General features: G+C 44.6%; 1 protein-coding gene across 7 annotated transcripts in view; it reads right to left on the bottom strand.

The window, feature by feature from the left end:
- PTPRA (protein tyrosine phosphatase receptor type A) overlaps positions 1–19,318 on the bottom strand; it is a 240,968-nt gene that overhangs the window by 60,420 nt on the left and 161,230 nt on the right. For 6 of the 7 annotated variants that reach the window (XM_045017593.1, XM_045017591.1, XM_045017592.1 and 3 more), the window contains one exon: positions 2,630–2,708. In XM_045017593.1, the coding sequence (XP_044873528.1) occupies positions 2,630–2,708 (79 nt within the window). Of the gene's footprint in view, positions 1–2,629; positions 2,709–13,456; positions 13,534–19,318 lie in introns of those variants that run through there. The other variant, XM_045017596.1, reaches the window with a different exon arrangement.

Genomic DNA, 19,318 nt, shown 5'->3' with positions numbered 1-19,318 from the left:
AAATGTTTGCACTGAGTTAACAGAGTTCAAATATAGTTTCACTTGGCACTGCGGGAGGGTCTGAATGGAGAAAAAGATGACCTCCCACTATATTCCCTGTCATGGCAGTAAGATCAGCAGGGTAATATTGCCAACAGGAAGGCACAAAGGCCACCAATGTCCATCATCCACAATTGCAGGATTTTGGTCAGGTGGGATGTGCCCGCTAAAAAATGCCTCAGAGAGTTCCAGCCAGCACACTGTGGGGTAAAACTTCCCTCCTGCCCCATCAGGCAATCAGGACTGTCCACCTGAATGGAATCAATGAACCAAGGATTATAAAGAATGTGCATAAACCCTGCTGATACAGTATCTGTGTATGCCTAAAGCACCTATTACCTTGCATGCATCGGCAGTGATAGATGCATCCAGTGCACACACATGGACTCAATCTCAGTGTCTCTAAACACATACTAGATTTAGGGTCCAGAAAGGAAGAATTCTCAGTGGGACCATTGGTAAGACTGGTTAATCGGCATATAGGGCAGGGGTCGGCAACCTATGGCACGCGTGCCAAAGACGGCACACAAGCCGATTTTTAATGGCACGCTGCTCCTACCGGGGTCCCGCTCAGCCTGCTGCCGAATCCTGTCAGTGGGCTGAGCCGGACTCCGGCAGGCCGCAGTGTACCATTAAAAATGCTGCTCGACCCAGCCCATTCTTCTCTGCCCCCCGCTCTCTCTGGCGGGGGCAGGGGGCAGAAACAAGCTTGGTCCTGCCGGCTGCTGCTGTACGGCAGGCTCCACTGGCAGCTAAGCTTCCCCCTCCCCCGCCTCTTCCCCCAGCATGCTGCGTGGAGCCCTGCCTCCTCTCCCTCCCTGCCGCCGATGGCCCTTGCGAGGGAGGGGAGAAGAGCAGCCCCAGCGCCCTCGCTGCTCAGACTGGTAAGGAGGCAGGAGCAGGGCCGCGGGGAAAGGAGGCAGGAACAGGGCGTATCCCTCCAGCCCCTTGCCGTGAGCCGCTCAGGGCAGGGGGCTGGGAGCACCCCCCTGATCTCAGCCCACCCCCCACAGCCCTCTGCACTGACCCCTGCACCCCTGCCCCCTGCATCCGCCCACCACAACCCCATCCCTGATTCCTGCACTATCCACACATTCCCAGCCCCCTCACACCCTATGCCCTGTCTCCTGCACCTCTCACACGCCCCCAGCCCTCTGCCGACTCCTGCACCCTCTTGCACCCTAGCTCCCTGCATCCCCCTCATGACCTCATCCCTGACTCTTGCACCCCCTCACACGCCCCCTGCCCTGACGCCTGCACTCTCGACACCCCATGCCCTGACTCTTGCACCCCCCACATCCGCACCCCTCACCCTGAGCACCAAATGGGAGCTCCTGCACCCCCCCATTCCCACCTGCACCCCTTGCACCAAATGGGAGCTGCCCAGGTAAGTGCCCCACACCCAAACCTCCTGCCCCAACCCTGAGCCCCCTCCCTCATTCTAGCTCCTGGCCAGACCCTTCACCCCCAGCCCTGTGTTCGGTCCACTCCCACCCTCAGCTCAGTGCAGAGAGAGAGAGGAAGAGAATGGGCCAGAACCAGGGAGAAGGTAGGTACCCACTGTATATGTGCAGGGACGGAACCCCAGGCTGGCAGCGGGCTGAGCAGCTCGGCCCCCTGCTGGTCTGGGGTGCTGGCCCTGCTCAGCCTGCCGCCGGTCTGGGGTGCTGGCTGCCGGCCCCTTGTCAGCTGGGATCCCAGCTGCCGGCTCCGCTCAGCCCGCTGCCAACCTGGGGTTCTGGCCATAGGGCCCACTCAGCCCACTGCTGGCCTAGGTGAACGGAACCCCAGGCTGGGAGCGGGCTGAGCAGGCCTGCGGCTTAAGATCAGCATTTTAATTTAATTTAAAATTAAGTTTCTTAAACATTTTGCAAACCTTGTTTACTTTACCTTCAACAGTAGTTTAGTTATATTATATATAGATTTATAGAGAGAAACCTAAAAAACGATAAAATGTGTTATTGGCACGTGAAACTTTAAATTAAAGTGAATAAATGAAGACTCGGCACACCACTTCTGAAAGGTTGCCAATCCCTGATATAGGGCTTGCTTAGCCTTGGGGAATTTGCATAGTCAAACTTCACTGATACGTTACATCGGTGCAAATACTCAATATAAACACATGGCACCGGTGCACAATGGGGCCTGCACCAGTATATCTTATCTCAGTAGGTCACTGGGTATGTCACACTAATGGAAGCCCCATCTTGCATCCAATGTACATTTGAGATTTACAGTACTGTAGCTACATCAGTGCAAAAAAACCAATCCCACAGTATGGAGATGGCTTTAGATACTGCAATGATAAGGGCAATACAAGAGCAGATGTTTTAGACATATTATCCCCTGCCTTTGCTACCTTAACTATGAGCATGACTAATTAAAAAAAAAAAAACACACAAAAACACAATAAGTGAGGATCTTCGATGTTTGCAGGCCCAGCATTATCTTCTAGCAGACACACATACTGATTTTCTTCTACCATCTGCAACTCCTGCCAGAGACTTCTTCATGGCAGGTAATTAAGGGGATGAAGGCAGTAAATCACTAAGGATTTGAGGATCTCCTCATTCAATCCCGAACGTCTCACCTGAGGTAACGATGTTCCCACCTAGACACGTCAGGCCACTTCCAAGCAAAAGGACAAAGAACCACGAATCCATGTTGACCTGGGGAAAAAAGCGAACATGCTGTATTAGAAATCCTGTGGCACTTCCCCATATCAGCTCAATCACAGGTTGCATTACCAACCACTACTCACTCCCACATCCAGGAGGATATAAGATGGAAACATCCTACTACTAAGCTCAGTTAGTCCATCTCTCTGCCTCATCACATGCAGGGAACATGTGTAGGATTGCACTCTACAGAATAGTCTCCATGGCTTTGTCCGATACAGTTACTGATAACACTTTGTTCTTATATAAAGCTTTTCCCTAGTAGATCTTAAACAGCTTGACAAAAGGAAATATCACCACCTCTATTTTACTGGTGGAGAAACTGAGGAACAGAACGGTGTCGAAGGTTACCCTGCTGGCTAGCGAAGGAACAGAACCCAAGTCTCTTGAATCCCAGTCCAGTGTCCACTAAATTACACTGCTTCTCACTGAGGCCTCTGAACTAGAGACTAGTAAATTCAGTAATTGCATTTTAATCTGCTTGGGTTTTGGACCTGCTGTTTGATATTAGTACAAATTAATCAAAGCCCAATTCAGTTGGCTCACAGAAGCCAGAGATGGAGAGGACCTCCTAGATCCCATTTAGTTCATCAGTTTCCATTGCAGGGTAATTCCCTGTAGTACATGCTTTTGGCATTTGTCCAGTTTAATTTTCAATGTCTCCAGGGACAAAGTTTCCACCACTTTCCTTAACTGACAGACCGTTCTACTGATTAAGCCATCTCATTGCCAGAAAAGGTTTAACTCTTGATGTTCAGCCTATTTTTTCCCTTCTCCTATGACATCTGTTCTCAATGTATTTATTTTGCTCTGTTTCAATCTGGGCCCACCCCAAGCTCTGGGCACTCAGACAACACTGAAGTCATAAACACACTAGAAACAATGTCCAAAATACAAGGTCCTCCCAGCCCCATTCAAACTGGGACTCTCACATCACCCGGTACCACCCACTCGACCCACTTTCCCACAGAAAGCCTTGCATAAATCAAACTTGCAGGATGATCTAAAGGTCAACAAACCCAAAATCTGCTAGACCAATGTGGGGATTTAGTTCTAGAGACAAGGACCCTTCATTGAAGTCACTCTGCTGCCAGCCCCTCCTGATTAAATTGTGGATTGCTAGCTTGAGCACGTCAAGTGATCAACTACTCTGGTATCACACAGGGAAGATGATGATTCTGCGACCTGGTCTGCCCTAGTGAGAGCAAATCACTTAGAACACATTGCACCCACACAAGTTTGTTTCCCAAATGGCTTCATAACCAGTTAGAACAGCTAGCCTTTCAGCAGGTTTAATAACTGGTTAAAACTTAGCCAGTTCAGTCTGAAACAGTTTAGTGCCAGCGTGAACAGAGGCAAGCTGAAATGGTTCAACTGGTGGTCTTGCAACATCTCCCAGAATGCACTGCTTCTGGAAGCCAAGCCCGGAATTGTGAGATAGCTACCCAGAAAACATTACATCTGAAAGGGTTTAGGCTAGGGCTAATATGGATGCATTCAACTGGTTCAGGCATGGATAATGCATATACATTGAACAGCTTGTGCTGAAACTGGGTTAGTACAACTGGTTTAATTCTCTATTGTAGGCAAGACCTCAAAAATTCTGAACCTTTTAAGGCTTTTAGGGTTACAACCAACTTTTTCACATGTAATGATGCTGCAAAACGTCTGTTAGTCTATAAGGTGCCACAGGATTCTTTGTTGCTTTCACATGTAACTGTAAGCCAGGGCAGATCCTGGAGCACAGGTATAAAGCAGGAAGCATCATATGCTCAGTACAACTGTTCTACTTATAGCTTCTCCCTTGAAGCATCTAGAAGAATCTAGAACCATTCAGATTCCCCAGGTTTACACCAAGAGTATGCTAAACTATAGGATTTTAATGCAAAAACACACAGCAAAGCAATTTCATTCCAGAGCAGAGATGGTCCTAAGCCACATTGTTTGTATACAGATCCTAACATTCCCAAACTTCTGGGGGCTGGGGGTTGGAGTGAGGCTTTTGTCTTAGGTTTCTCTGTACTTCAAAGGTTTGTGAATGTGAGCAAAAATCACCATAAACCTTGCAGGCTTCCATTCTGCAAGGAAACCAAAAGCAGGAAAACCCCACCACTGGTGTCAGGTTGCATCACAAAGACTTTTTTGACTACTGCCATCTCAAGCACAGCCATTTACTTTTCTCAATATGAATTACTAGTCTGTGGCTGATCACAAGTAATGAAGACAGAGTGGAAGGAACACAGAATCATAGAAATGTAGGGCCAGAAGGCACCTCAAGAAGTCATCTAGTCTAGCTCTCTGCGCTCAGGCCACCGGACAAGCGTTTGTCCAACCGGTTCTTAAAAAGCCTCCAGTGATGGGAATTCCACAACCTCCCTTGGAAACCTATTCCAGTATTTAAGTAGCCTTATAGTTAGAAAGTTTTTCCTAATATCTAACCTAAATCTCCCTTGCTGTAGAGCAGTGCTTCTCAAACTATCTGATGTGACGGACCAGCAGGTTTTTTCCCCCCAATGTGCCAGGGACCGGTAACCATATTTCCCATACCATATTTGTGCCATATTATCGTTTTTGCATAGGTATGTATCACATCAGATCAGAAAAACTAACATTCTTCACTGTATTCATTGGAATGGGAGTGTGGCGTACATGCGGAGATGTTCCCATTTAAATACACTGAAGACTGACTGAAAGGCCGTGCATCTGGGCAGATAGTATAAAATGACTAGATCCAAGAAAATATTATTTGAACATTTGTAGTAATATTATTTATATCAGAAACAATATAATGAATAAAATAAAAATTGGCAGACTTTATATTGTTTATTTATCAATATTGTAATATGTGCTTCTGAAAACATAATATTTAATATTGTCAACTTTTATCGAATGATAATTATTCTTGGTGGAATTCCGGTGTGATTTTTAAATTATACTATTATTTCTCTCTTTCTTTCCTGGAAACTTGCCGCGGACCAGCAGCCAATGGCTCGTGGACCAGCACCGGTCCACGGACCACCACTTTGAGTAGCACTGCTGTAAAGGAAGCCCATTATTTCTTGTCCTACCTTCAGTGGATATGGACAACATTTGATCACAGCCCTCTTTAGAACAATCCTTAACATATCTGAAGACTTATCAGGTTGCCCTTCAGTCTTCTTTTTTCAAGACTAAACAGGCCCAGTTTTTAACCTTTCCTGATAGGCCAGGTTTTCTAAACTTTTTATCATTTTTGTTGTTCTCCTTTGGATTCTCTCTAATTTGTTCACATATTTCCTGAAGTGTGGCACCCAGAACTGGACAGAGTACATCCAATGAGGCCTCACCAGTGCTGGTTAGAGTGTGACAATTACCTCTCAACTCTCACATACACTGCAAGATGATATTCGCCTTTTTTGCAACTGTATCACAGTGTTGACTCCTATTCAATTTGTGATCCACTATAATCTCCTCCCCCCAATCCTTCTAAGTAGTTCTTTTGTTATTCACATTTTGTAGTTACGCATTTGATTTTTCCTCCCTAAGTACAGTGGAGTCGCATCACAGGCGCATTTAACTTATGTGATTTTAACTATATGCACTCGGCAAAACAACAACAAAAAAGAGAAAAACAACAATTTCAATACTGTACCTGTAGTGTGGGCAATTCTGCCCGCCATTCCACTCAATGAGTGTTTGACTATACACGATTTTCGCCTTACGCGCTGACTTCAGAACCTAACCCCCATGTAAGATGCGACTCCCTTGTACTTTGCCCTTATCTTTATTGAATTTCATCTTGTCGAATTCAGACCAATTAGCCAATTTGTCATGGTCACTTTGAATTCTAATCCTATGCTTCAAAGTTCTTGAAACCCCTCCACCGCTTTGTTTTATCTCTAAATTTTATAAGCATAATCTCCACTCTTATCCAAGTGATTAATGAAAATATTTAATAGTACCAGACTCAGAACCAACCCTCACGGGATCCTACTAGACATGTCCTCCTAGTTTGACAACAAACTATTGATAATTACTTTGAGTATGGTCTTTGAACCAGTTGTGCATCCACCATATATTAATTTAATCTAGACGGCATTTCCCTAATTTGTTTATGAGACGGTCATGTGGGACTGTGTCAAAAGCCTTACTAAAATCAAGATATCATGTCTACTGCTTCTCCCCATCCACTAGGCCAGTAACCCTGTCCAAGAATTAAGGTAGGCTGGTTTGACATGGCTTGTTGATGACAAATCCATGTTGTGAAATTAGCCTCAACTTCACACCTCCACCCATACACTAGTGTGCCTCTCCAGAGAAGAGGTTTGGCCACAAAGGCAGACCCCACATGCCATAATCATTCAGCTGCTGGAAAATGAATTCTCCAAACACTTGTTAAGAAGTGCATGAGTAAAGGTCGGGGCAGTCAAAAGGACCCTAGCAGGGCAACCTGCGAGCTCTGGAGTTTTCACAGATTGCAAGGTATGTGTTTCCTCCACCAGATAATCTGATGAGATGCTTATTCCAGGCAAATAAGATAGGGAAGTCTCTCCCCTCTCCCCCACCTTTCATTCTTAAAACACATTTGGGATTTACTCGCATAGGCCAACACTGGATTTAGAGTAACATTTTGTACAAAGATGAACAGATGAATCACTGTATCTGGGAGGCTTCCTATTCATACTGAAACACCACTTAGTACTCACATGGCATTTCTGCTCTAAGTCTCTCTACGCAATCCATCTCTCATTGATCAATGGAAAATGTGTATATTGCACCTCCCATCACCACTTCTTATATCAACAGAAAGGAATTTTGGACTGTTCCCATTTTTCATCAAACTGGATGCCTTCTTGTTGCACGCCTAAGCATACTGAATGAAGGAACAATGGCATTATTTGCCCAACGTCACTCAGTAAGTCAGTGACAGAGCAGAAATAGAACCTATGGGTTCAGATTCTCAGTCCCTTGCTGCTAACAGCTCAGATATGTGGGTGAATGTATAAAACTAGATATGTATCTTAAGGTTTTTATAGTCCTGCCTACCAATAGTATCTAAGCATCTTCCAAGTAAAATCAATAGCAGTAGCGAAGTTCCTAAGGAACTACATGGAGTCCCTGGCTCTTCTACCTGCCCTAAAAAATCCTCATTTGTTGTTTGAATGAAGTCTGGTTGCAAACAATTACTTCCTCATTTGACAATATTCTATCAGATATAATATTAACTACCACCACTTATATAGGGGTTTTAATCCATAAATCTCAAAGGGCTTTACATATTATCCCCATCTTATAGATGGGGAAACTGAGGTACAGAGAGGTGAAATTTTGTCCGAAGTCACAACGAATCAGGAACAGAACCCAGGAGTCCTGAATCCAAGCATAATATCCTGTCTACTGGATCAGGCTGCCTCCTCCTGTGACAGAATGAGGTTCATAAGGCACTTGTCTTTTTCTTTTTGATTCCTCACTAACTGAAGACAGGGATGAAATCAGACTGCACAATGACAGCAGAGAATGCTCTCCATACATTGCCATTATCACTGTATTGATGAGGTCTACAGGCACTTACATCAAAGACACATACCAATTCCTGGAATGGCCCTGTGGGCAATTGATAGAAAGGCCATTAGAAGAAGACAAAATGATGCAAGTCCTGCCTTGCCTGTACAGCTGAGTTAGCTAACACGGCTCAGACATGGTTTAGAATTACATCAGTTGTAATGCAGCTGTCTGCTTTAACAGCCCCCTTGACATATGTTTAAAAAAAAGGTTGTTGAATCTCAAGCAGATTGCGCAGGGAGGAGAAGGGAGAATGCTCAGATAGATCACTGAATAGAAGACTTGGGAGCTGCTAATGTCATCAACTATCACTTGCCAAAGCTGTTTCATCACCTTAAAAAATGATCCATAGTGCAGAGCAACAAAGAGCACCCCATGTAGTACGAGACCTTTGCAAGTCAGTCTTGTCCCCGAGAGAATCTCTCCCGTCCCTTTGTTTAAATAAGTCCTTTTCCCAAATGCAGCATAAATAAATGACAGCGCTGTGTTGAGTTCTTAACATAAAAGGCCTCATGCATCCTTCCCCAAAGCCAGAGCAATCTGAGCCTCTCCTCCCCCACTCCTCCTCCTCCTGCTGATTCGGAAACGGAGAGGAAATACTTGTAATGTTATCAACATAAACACAGCTCTTGGCTGGCTGCAACATCCTGTGTGCTTCACAGAAAAACACCCTGACGTCATGTCTCTGGATCCACCAGAGAAAAAGGACCCGACTGTAAGATGGCTTTCGCCAGACCTCCGCAATAAGTGTTAACAAGACTGTGCAGGAGCAGGAGCGGAGGAGATGGGGAAAGCAACGGGGAAAACTGCACCAGCTGAAAATCATTTCAAAAGGTCAATGTTCTTAGTTTTGTAACATGGCTTTAAAAATTTATTCTGAAATATTTTCATATTTACATTAGATAACAGCGTGTGCATTTAAAGAGCCAGACTCATGAATGGAGAGTATGCAGGGAATAGCAGATCCCCTACAGCGTTCTACAGTAAAGCTTACAATAGCACTACTGCAGTTTGAAGCTATAGCATACAGGGAGTGCTAGAGGGAAGTAGATACTGTTAAGATGACTGACATCCCTCAAAAATATCTTTATGAGGCACCACATGGCTCAGATGAATGGTAACAGGATACAGAGCTGCTCCGCCATAGGTCAGCAAATGAAATCCAGCCCAGGAACACTCACTTTCTACTGTCTCCTATACGTAACTCACACTGAGCTCCATAGCAATTATCCTTATCCTACAGGGGGAGAACAGAGCCCCTGTAAGTAGCAGTGATCACAGATTGCTACCATCAGACACTTGTTCATTAGCATGGCACACGTGTCCATATCATTATGGGAGGCAGCATGATCTACTGAGTAGGACACTGGCCTGAGAATTAGAAGATCTGGGTTCTACTCCCAGCTTTGCCCATCCTCCTAACCTACTGTGCGACTTTGGGTGAGTCACTGTTTCTCCTCCCACCCTGTGTCTGACTTGCCTATTTAGATTGCAAGCTCTGTGGGGCAGGGAATTATGATGTTTGTACAGCGCCTAGCACAACGGGACCGACATCTCAATTGGCTTTCGTAGGTGCTGCAATAATATACACTCTTGGCACTCAGTGGAGAGGCTGCAGGAAAGAATGCCTGCAGAGAAACCTGCCCCTTCAGCCCTAGAAGCAGGTAATCTGGGGGAGAGAAGAGGTGTAATACTAAGGGCATTGTCAGAGCAAGCTTCTCCACACTATCAAGTTCACTAGTACTAAACTGCCTGTAGAAAAAAGCCTCTAGAATCTCTTTTAACCCAAGTAAACACAACCACTGCTACTAAGGACTTCACACCTGTTCAGCCAGGTGCTGAGTCCCTCCAGCAAGTTGCTGGGGTGCCCTCAGCTCCCACTGACATCAACAGGAACTGAGGGTAGGCAAGTATTTTACAGGAGATGGTCAGCAGTTTGTAAGATGGGGCCTTGTATGAGGCAACTTTATTTCTCTCTCTCTTTTTGTTTCCTAATGCCACACTGAAAGCTTCAGAAGCCTTTGCACTTTGGATTTCACTATTATTTTTCATTAGAGAGAGATCTCTCCCTAAAAAAACCCAAAACAAAGTAGCAACCTCCTCACTGCCATAGAAGCAAGGGTGTTTTGCAGTTTTTCATTTTCATTTTAAATCCTATAGTGCATTTTTTGGGTACATTCATACAGATTGACTAACTCCCTGCGTGGGTCTCTGCAGCTTAGACTAGGCCTTTGATGTGTCACCAAACATCATCCCCCCTCCTCACCCTTTGCATTCCACAGTAAATAGAAAGGATGAGTAATTTCAACAATTACTGGCCCTTTCCTAAAGCTCACCTCATTTTATTTTTGCTTTTGTAGAAGCAGATCACTTCCATGCGAGTGACAGCAAATACAACACATGCTACACGGAGAGGAAGGATGGGCTTGTGGTTAAGGCACCAGGCAGGAACTCAAGAAGATCTGGGTTCAATTTCTGGTTCTGCTACAAATTTCCTGAATGATCCTGGGCAAGTCACAATCTTTCTGTGCCTCTGTCCACTATCTGTACAACAGCACTTCCTTTCTCTTGCCAAATGATATTGTAAGCTTCTTTGGCCCTATCTCATACTATGTGTATGTATGGCACTTAATACAATGGGACCCTATTTCGCCTGGATCTGTGAAAGCAACAGGAATTATTATTTACTTGTACTACATTAAAGCATAGCAACCCCAACTGAAGTCAGTATCCCATTGGGCTAGGCACTGTATGGACACATAGTAAAGTCCATCCCTGGCCTGAATAGCTTACACTATAAATAGGTAAGATGGACAAAAGGCCCGGGGGAGGGGTGGGGAGGCAAAAAGAGGCACAGAGACTAGTCCAAAGTCATAGAGCAGATTAGCAGCAGAGCAGAGTTTAGAACCCAGGTCTCTCAAATCTTTATCCAGTGCCCTAACCACTGGTCACACTGCCTCCCAATGACAATGCTTCACAACAATAAATAAATAAATAATAATAATACATAAGCTTTACACAGTATAAAACTCCAGCTGCCAAGGGCCATCCCCCAAATGCAGAAAATTATCTTTAATGGACCACAATTAGGGAAGGAATGTTGCTCCATGACTAGACCTGGGAATAAGAATGTTCTTGTTCCCTCTCTAGCTCTGCTGCAGGAAGTGACAACAGCCTTTGTCTGTTTCTCCAACTATAAATGGGCACGTCGACATTATTTGTTTATTCCCAAGATGCTGTGCAAGGTTTAATTAATTCATTAATGTTTGTAAGGGCCTTTAAGGCCACAGAAGTAAGGTTCTATGTGTGTAATATACTCTATTTTGGGACCTTCAGAAGTATCCTTGCAGATAAATGCCAGTCTGCAGAGCCAGAGAAGCAGAGAATAGGGTCTGGGGGACACGGTTAACATCCCGCATTCTGTGGGACAATACTACATTGCACATAAGTAGTATTGTAGGAGCCCCATCACAAGCTCCAGGCTCACTGGTCCTCCCTGACAATCACTATCCAATAAGTGCTAATGCATACTTCAGTTTGACAGGTTGGTGTAATGAGAATACCCAAGTAATCATTACATCAAGGTCACTGGTCACATCAGAGACCTCGCTGAGTAGGAGGCAGAATCATCACAACATGGAGATGATGATGGGCAGACATGAAGCTATTCTGAGAGAACAGTATTTCTTGAGCCCTCTCCATGAGTGCAATCACAAAATGCATAGCATTAACAAATGAACCTCATAATAGCCTTGTGGGTAGGGAAATATTACTAACCCGTTTAGCAGATGTGGAAATTGAGTATCAGAAGTTCAGGACATTTAAAAACAAACAAATGGAGTTTTTGTTTAAGTGCCTAGATCTAGGCAGCCAAATCCATATTTAGGCCCATTAAGAGAAGTGGCATTGAGGGTACTCAGGAACTTTGTAGAGCCAGGACCTTTAACTCCTTGCACTGCCTTGATGTTAGGGCTATTAATTAGCCAGCTTTTACTCCATTTAACATGACACACATTAAAGGGATTAAAAGCTGGTTCACGGATATGTCTCAAAATGTAACTGTAAATGGGGAATCATCATTGAACAGATTTGTTTCTAGTGAGTCCCACAGTAATTGGTTCTTGTACTATTTAACATTTTCATTAACGATGTGGAAGAAAACAAAATAATCACTGATAAAATTTGTAGATTACACACAAACTGGGGGAGCGGTAAATAATGAAGAGGGCAAGGACACTGATACAGAGCTATCTGGATCACTTGGTAAGCTGAATGCAAGCAAACAATATGGGTTTTAATATGGCTGAATGTAAATGTATGCATCTAGGAACAAAGAATGTAGGCCATACTTTCAGGATTGGAGGACTGTATTCTGGGAAGCAGTGACTCTGAAAAAGATTTGGGAGTCGTGGTGGATAATCAGTTGAACACGAGCTCCCAGTGCGATGCTGTGGTCAAAAGGGCTAATGCAATCCTTGTAGGCATAAATAGGGGACTATCAAGCAAGAGGTTATTTTACCCTAGCATTTGGCACAGATGCAACCTGCTGTGCCAAGTTTGGTGCCCACAATTCAACAAGGATGTTGATTCACTGGAGAGGGTTCAGAAAAAAGACACAAGGATGATTAAAGGATCAAAAAATCTGCCTTACAGTAACACTAACAGACTCAAGGAGTTCAATCTATTTAGCTTACCAAAGAGAAGGTTCAGGAGCAACTTAATTACAGCATGGAAGTACAGTAAAAGCTGTTTTATCTAGCATGTTGGGGGGAATGGGAGGTGCTGGTAAGTGAAAAATGCCAGTTAACTATGAGGGAAGGAGTTTGGGTGCAGAAGGGAGATTGGGGCACCAATCTAGGTAATTATATGGCCCCAATTACTATGCTGTAGTACTAAAGATCTTCCCTCTAAGGAGTGCCATATAACTGAGCAACCAGTGAAATTTAAGCATCATGATAGCTATCATGCCTCACCTTTAAAATAAAACTGTTAGAGGATACTGTGCACATTTGACATCTTTCAAATCCCATTACAGAAGCTAAACTCCAATTAGAAGGCACTCTCTCTCTCTCATATAAAGGACGCTTAATTGTGGCTCTTGACTACACTGAAATCTATGCTAAACACCGTTATGATAACAAGAAGAAGGCAGTTTGCCCCCTAGAACAGCACAGTGCACACAAGGAATAATAATTTACCTGATATAGTACAGCAACCACTTGATAATTTCCTCCCTGTTGCCACAGCAACACTTCTGGTACACCAAAGATTGCTAATTACAAATCTGGGAAATCAGAGATTGCTAATTAAGATACATTCCAGTTCTCTCAAGGCTCCACATTAACTGCATTACAATTGTGAGCACAAGAAATGGCATGTCAGAAAGCAACATTTGTGTGTCATTATTACAGACTAAATTCAGGTCACTCCCAAGGGAAACCATCTTTTGTGAGGATGCTTTTTCAGTGGTGGTTGACCTGGACCATGGGTCAGCAAACCCTGGCACGCGGCTCGCCAGGGTTAGCACCCTGGTGGGCCGGGCCAGTGTTTACACCTACCACATCCACAGGTTTGGCTGATCGCGGCTCCCACTGGCCACAGTTTGCCGCTTCAGGCCAATGGGGGCAGCGGGAAGCGGCACAGGCTGAGGGATGTGCTGGCCGCAGCTTCCCACCGCCCCCATTGGCCTGGAGCAGCGAACCACGGCCAGTGGGAGCCGCGATCGGCTAAACCTGTGGACGCGGCAGGCAAACAAACTGGCCCAGCCTGCCAGGGTGCTTACCCTGGCGAGCCACGTGCCAGAGGTTGCCGACCCCTGACCTGGCCCACAAGATCTCTCATACATTTTAATGTCTTTATTTCTTCTTCTATTTAAAAGAAACTCAACATTTTTGGAGAAGCACTGTCTTTCTCCTTTAGAAGATTTCAATATAAGTAATAGCTAAGGACAGCATATGAAAGGGTGGTCTAATGGAAAGGCACAGGACTAGTGAGACCTGGGCTCAACTCCCAGCTCATTCAAGACTTCCTGTGTGATCTTGGGCAAGTCACTTCATCTACCCATGCCTCAGTTGCCCAGCTGTAAAATGGGATACTACTTTGCAGAGGAGGTTGTGAGCAAAAAATTCATTAATGATTGTGAGGGCTCATATACTATAGCTATGAGGGCCATATACGTAACTTGAACGATACAAGTTCAGGTTTGTTACTCAGCTACATATTAGTCACTTGCAACTTCCCAGGGATATAACAGCTCCAAAAACCACAGGCACCTGCCATTTGAGCTAAAGGTGTTTGAGGGAGGCCAGGGCCTGAAAGCTTTTCCCTTGCCTAATATTTTCTTAATTACCTGCGAAGTAGTGTGGGCTATAGTTTGTATGGAAGACTTCATACAGAAGAAAGTTGGTTGAGACAGTGATACTGCCAGGCACGAACATTTCACATGCATGCTAGGAGTTCATTACTGGAATGTGGCAAATACTGCCACTAATTAGTTAACTCACACAGCTATGGGGATAGAGTTCCCATTTACAAAGCCTTATTTTTCCAAATCTCACTGGACTGCAAATACGATTAAAGCTGTCTGACATTTCCCCAGCACTGACTAACAGGAGGAGCCAAATCCCACAAGAAACACCTGGAGGGGGCAGGGAGGGAGGGAGAGGGCTGATTGCTACTGCAAAGGCATTACAGAAAAGGTAAACAAGTTCCCCAAACCTTAAAATTTTGTTAGTGGCTAATGAAATTCTGTTGTTGAGACATGACAGACCAGGTACTTCTCTGACCCCTTGTAAGCCGAGTTATATTCACTAGGGCCAAATTCTCCACTCACTCTCTATTTACACTAGTGTCAGTGAGTACAGAGTAAGAGACCCACCGTTCCAAACTAATCTAGAAGTCTGGCAATGAAAGAAGTTGCCCAAGTTTAATATTTAAAGTGAAAGGCAAACATGTAAAAGAGATGCAGAGAGATCATAGCCGGATCACAGAGCGCGCTGAGTGTGTGCATATACCCACCCACCCACAGTATACATGGATCACTTCATCCATCCCTGAAACACAGCCTTCTCTGGAGTGGATAGTGGCAACCATTTAACAGTGTACAGTAACATTACCCCAAAATCTAGATTGTAGCATTTATACCACTGCTCTACATGGGGTGGGTGGAGATGTGCTGCTCCATGAGAAGTGCTACCAAAATGGTGCTTTAGGAAAGTATGATCTCTCCCAGGGCTGCACCATATACATTGGATGGGGGGGGGTGAGCCATCTACCCTAAGCTTCATAACAGAACGGGTTGCTCCCCGGTGGGCTGGTGTGGAGGAGGGGGTTATGGCCCCATGTCCCTCCTCCATTTCAGTAAGTTACTCCATAGGGAGAGGAGAAGCTAAGCAGTCCCAGTATCCCCCAGAGCGCAGGGACCACAACGTGGGAAGCCCTCACAAGAAGCGGCAAGGAGTTCTTGTGTGCCAGGCCCCCTACCGCATGTGTTAGCATGAGGGCCACTCAGATGTCGGTCCCAAGTGTTTAGAACAAAAAGTGTGGGAGAATACTGTATCCAGCTGAAACTACAGGGGGCGTTTTAGGCAAGTGTAATGTAACTAAATAAACTGGGACACACAGATGGAGCAGCACATGAGAGCAATCTACAGAGATCCCAGAACAGGAGTCTGATGTCCTTGTGCTGATTTTCTTCCACCGATAGAACATTAAATAGGACATCATTAAGCCTTTCTGTCTGAAAACATTGCACCATTTTAGCTTATGCCTGGAAAAGTTGATTTGAAGCAGGTATCATGAAGCAGGTGTAAACTGGGAAGCCAGATTGTCTAACACAGCCATGTGATACGCCACTTAAAAAAAAAATACTGAAAGTGAGACAATCAGAAGAATTTCTAGGACAACGATCTTTGCATCCTAGCCCCCGTTACCTGACATGGCTCACAGGATCACAAAAGATTAACAATACCTTGTCCCATGACAAGCTCAACACTCATGGACTCCAATGGCTACTGTTAGACTACATTTCATATCAATCAGTTTTCAGGAGACCCTGCCCCAAGGCTGCCCAAATTTTCCCCATCTGAGAGGCATGCTGGTAACTTGCTAGAAGCCAAAGGGATGCAGCTAGTTTGCATAGACATTGAACAGATCACTGGTGCCCTCACCTAGGACATAGAGATGCAGCCCACCAGAGATTGCACATGGAGTTTGGATCAAGCTAGCGTATTACATGCTGAGATGCAGTCATCACAGGCACTACTGGCTACAATGACTCCAGATCACAATCACCACCCTATCTTAAAAAAAGTGCCCCCGTCCCTGCATATTCAATTAACAGAATAAAGTAAAGTGAGGAAAACTATATACAGCTGCTATTGGCTGTATAACTGTGCTCTTACTGCTGGACAAATATAGAGAGGACTTTAGACATGGACCAAACGTTAAAGATCGGAACTGTTCTATGCCAGTGGTTGTCAGAATATCATCTATCAAAGGACTCTGCAGGGCAGAACCATCCCATCCACTCCCCCAGCTTGCTATCAGCAAACAAAAGGACTGCGTGTTTGTGTCCTGCTCTTAATTTCTAAAACCCAGTCTCTCTGCCTGGATACGTGCAGTGGAGTCAGCTTTTGCAACATGCATCTGTTTTTCCCCCAAAGGACAAAAGAGACTCAAACCTCCCCACCTTTTCTTTTTTCATGACTGGAACAACTGATTACAGTACGAAGGTTCTTTTAAAGACGGGTCTAGACAATGCTTCCCATTTACTGTGAAGGAAAAAAAAACGTCATATGGGGTAAAAACCGCCAGCCTCACTTTATCACAACAGGCATCTTTTAGAGATCTAAAGCCACGTGGAAATCCATTAAACCAACAGTAACTATTCAATTACCAGTTGACAATTAACCAATGGTGCTGTTATTGATTACTAATGAGCAATCCAATTAGCACTCAACCACTGATTGTAGTGGCACATCGGATTAATGACAATTAGGCTAATTAGTTTGTATTAAAGTAACAGTTCTTTTCTCTGCAGTCTAGCTACTTCACATCAACTGTGGCGGGTTAAAGCAGAAATGGTGCAGTGCTTTCCATATAGGAGGGTCATATATGTGCTATCTTGGGGTACTCTGGTGAAGGAGCAGCAACAGTGCGACATCAGACCGTAAACTTTTTGGGACAAGGAATGTGTTTTCCTATGTGTCTGCACAGCAGCAAGCCCTGGGATTCTCAAACATTTTCCTAGCATGGACCATATCTTAACTGAGAGATTGTCATGTGGACAAACTCCTCTCCCCCTCATGACTGCATAGACCATCTCCCCTTCCATTCACAATCACATACCATTCCCGCAGTAATAACGTACACAGGAAAGTAAAACTGCAGAAGTATTTAACATATTGTTTGCTGTCTCAGTGCGATTTAGCAGTTGGGAACAAGGCCAAGAGCCAGCATCATGTAATCAGACAGCACACTGACCACAGTTTAAGAACCAGGTGGCCCAACAAAATGGGGGCCAACCCTAAATTAATTCTTTTGGGGGCTGCCACAATACAAACAGTAAGTATATAATAATCCTACTGAAAACAGTGGGCTTTGGCTGTAACTATAGAAGGAGGTAAAAGTTTTAATCTTTTACTAGCCTTAGTATGAGGAATTAGTATGAGACTTTGGTGTGATCACATCTGAAGTGTCTGGGAAATTTGTTAATAAAAAGATAGGGACACACTACAGGAAGTTTAGAGAAGAGCCACAGAAATGATTGAGGAAGGAGGACTGAGTTATGAGGAAAAACTGAAGGTTTGTCCACATACGGAGTTATTGCTGTAAAGCTATTTGTGAATAAGCCCATGAGTGGAGACACTTATGGAATAAGAGGGCCCCTTTCTTGTTTAGTTTAATCCAAAAATTGGATTAAGTTAATGCAGAATAGCCACTCTTATTCCGGAATAAGAGTATTCACCCATGGGAGTTATTTAAGAATAAATATTCCTCTTTAATATCCACATCCTGCCATATTCCAGAACTTTTGTATGTAGACAAGCCCCAAAAGAGTTAATATGTAGCATTTGGCTAAGAAATTAGCAGTGAGGATATTGGGATACAGTAACAGGCTATCAATATATGAAGGGTGAAACACCCCAGAGGCTGTGGAATTATTTAGGATGGAAAAAGGGACAGAGGTAGAAGTAACAGGATGAGATTAAAAAGAGGAATATGACAAAACTTCCTGACAGCCAAATGTACTAGACTGTGGAACAGTCTCCCAAGTGACATGGAGCAAACCCCTTTGAGCTGGGACGTTGAAGACAAGACACTACAAAACGTTCACTAAGGAACAAACTTGCATGTGCAGGGAGTAAAGCTGGAGGTTCTAGCGGGAATTTACCTCCCCCAATCTCTGTGATTACTCCTATTGTCTGCATATTGTCAACTGATTATGAATTCATTTGCTTTCTTCTTTCTCAAGTCAGGTGACATGACTCATGTTGACAGCAAATGGAGTCTGTCTGAGCAGCAGACCAAGGTACGCTGCATTGCTCTGCCGAGCAATCTGGGCTATTCCATTCTGCCTCCTGCTCCATTATAAAGGTGAACTCTGAGAAAACTCAAGATAGGTTCAGAAAGATATAGAAGTTAGGGATGGAAACACTCTGCGAGGTTGCCCAGCCCAGCACTCATCAAGGCAAGATATACACCACAGAAAGAAGACAGAGCCAGGGCTTTTGGAGCAGAGCCTGGAGCTGGAGTGTGGAGCAGCTCCGGAGCAGTGGAGCTGGAGCGGAGCCGGAGCACAGCTCCAAAGCCCTGGACAGAGCAGACTAGACTCCTCAATTTTCCTTCTGTGGCTCATCTCCCACTTAACTAGTTTCCCCATGAATCGCCTCTCCCCTGCTCAAGAGACAGCTACGCTACAGCACAAGACCTGCAACCTCATTCTAGACCACAGCAATGGTTTGGAGTGACCAATAGAAGAGACAATGGGACAAGCAATGCTTTTTTCTCACACCTACCATCCGAGGCTAAGACCAGCACCTCTTACCCTCCCAGAATTA

Source organism: Mauremys mutica, chromosome 5 (assembly GCF_020497125.1).
Source record: "Mauremys mutica isolate MM-2020 ecotype Southern chromosome 5, ASM2049712v1, whole genome shotgun sequence".
Lineage (NCBI taxonomy): Eukaryota > Metazoa > Chordata > Testudines > Geoemydidae > Mauremys > Mauremys mutica.
This window is presented reverse-complemented; position numbering and strand designations above follow the sequence as displayed.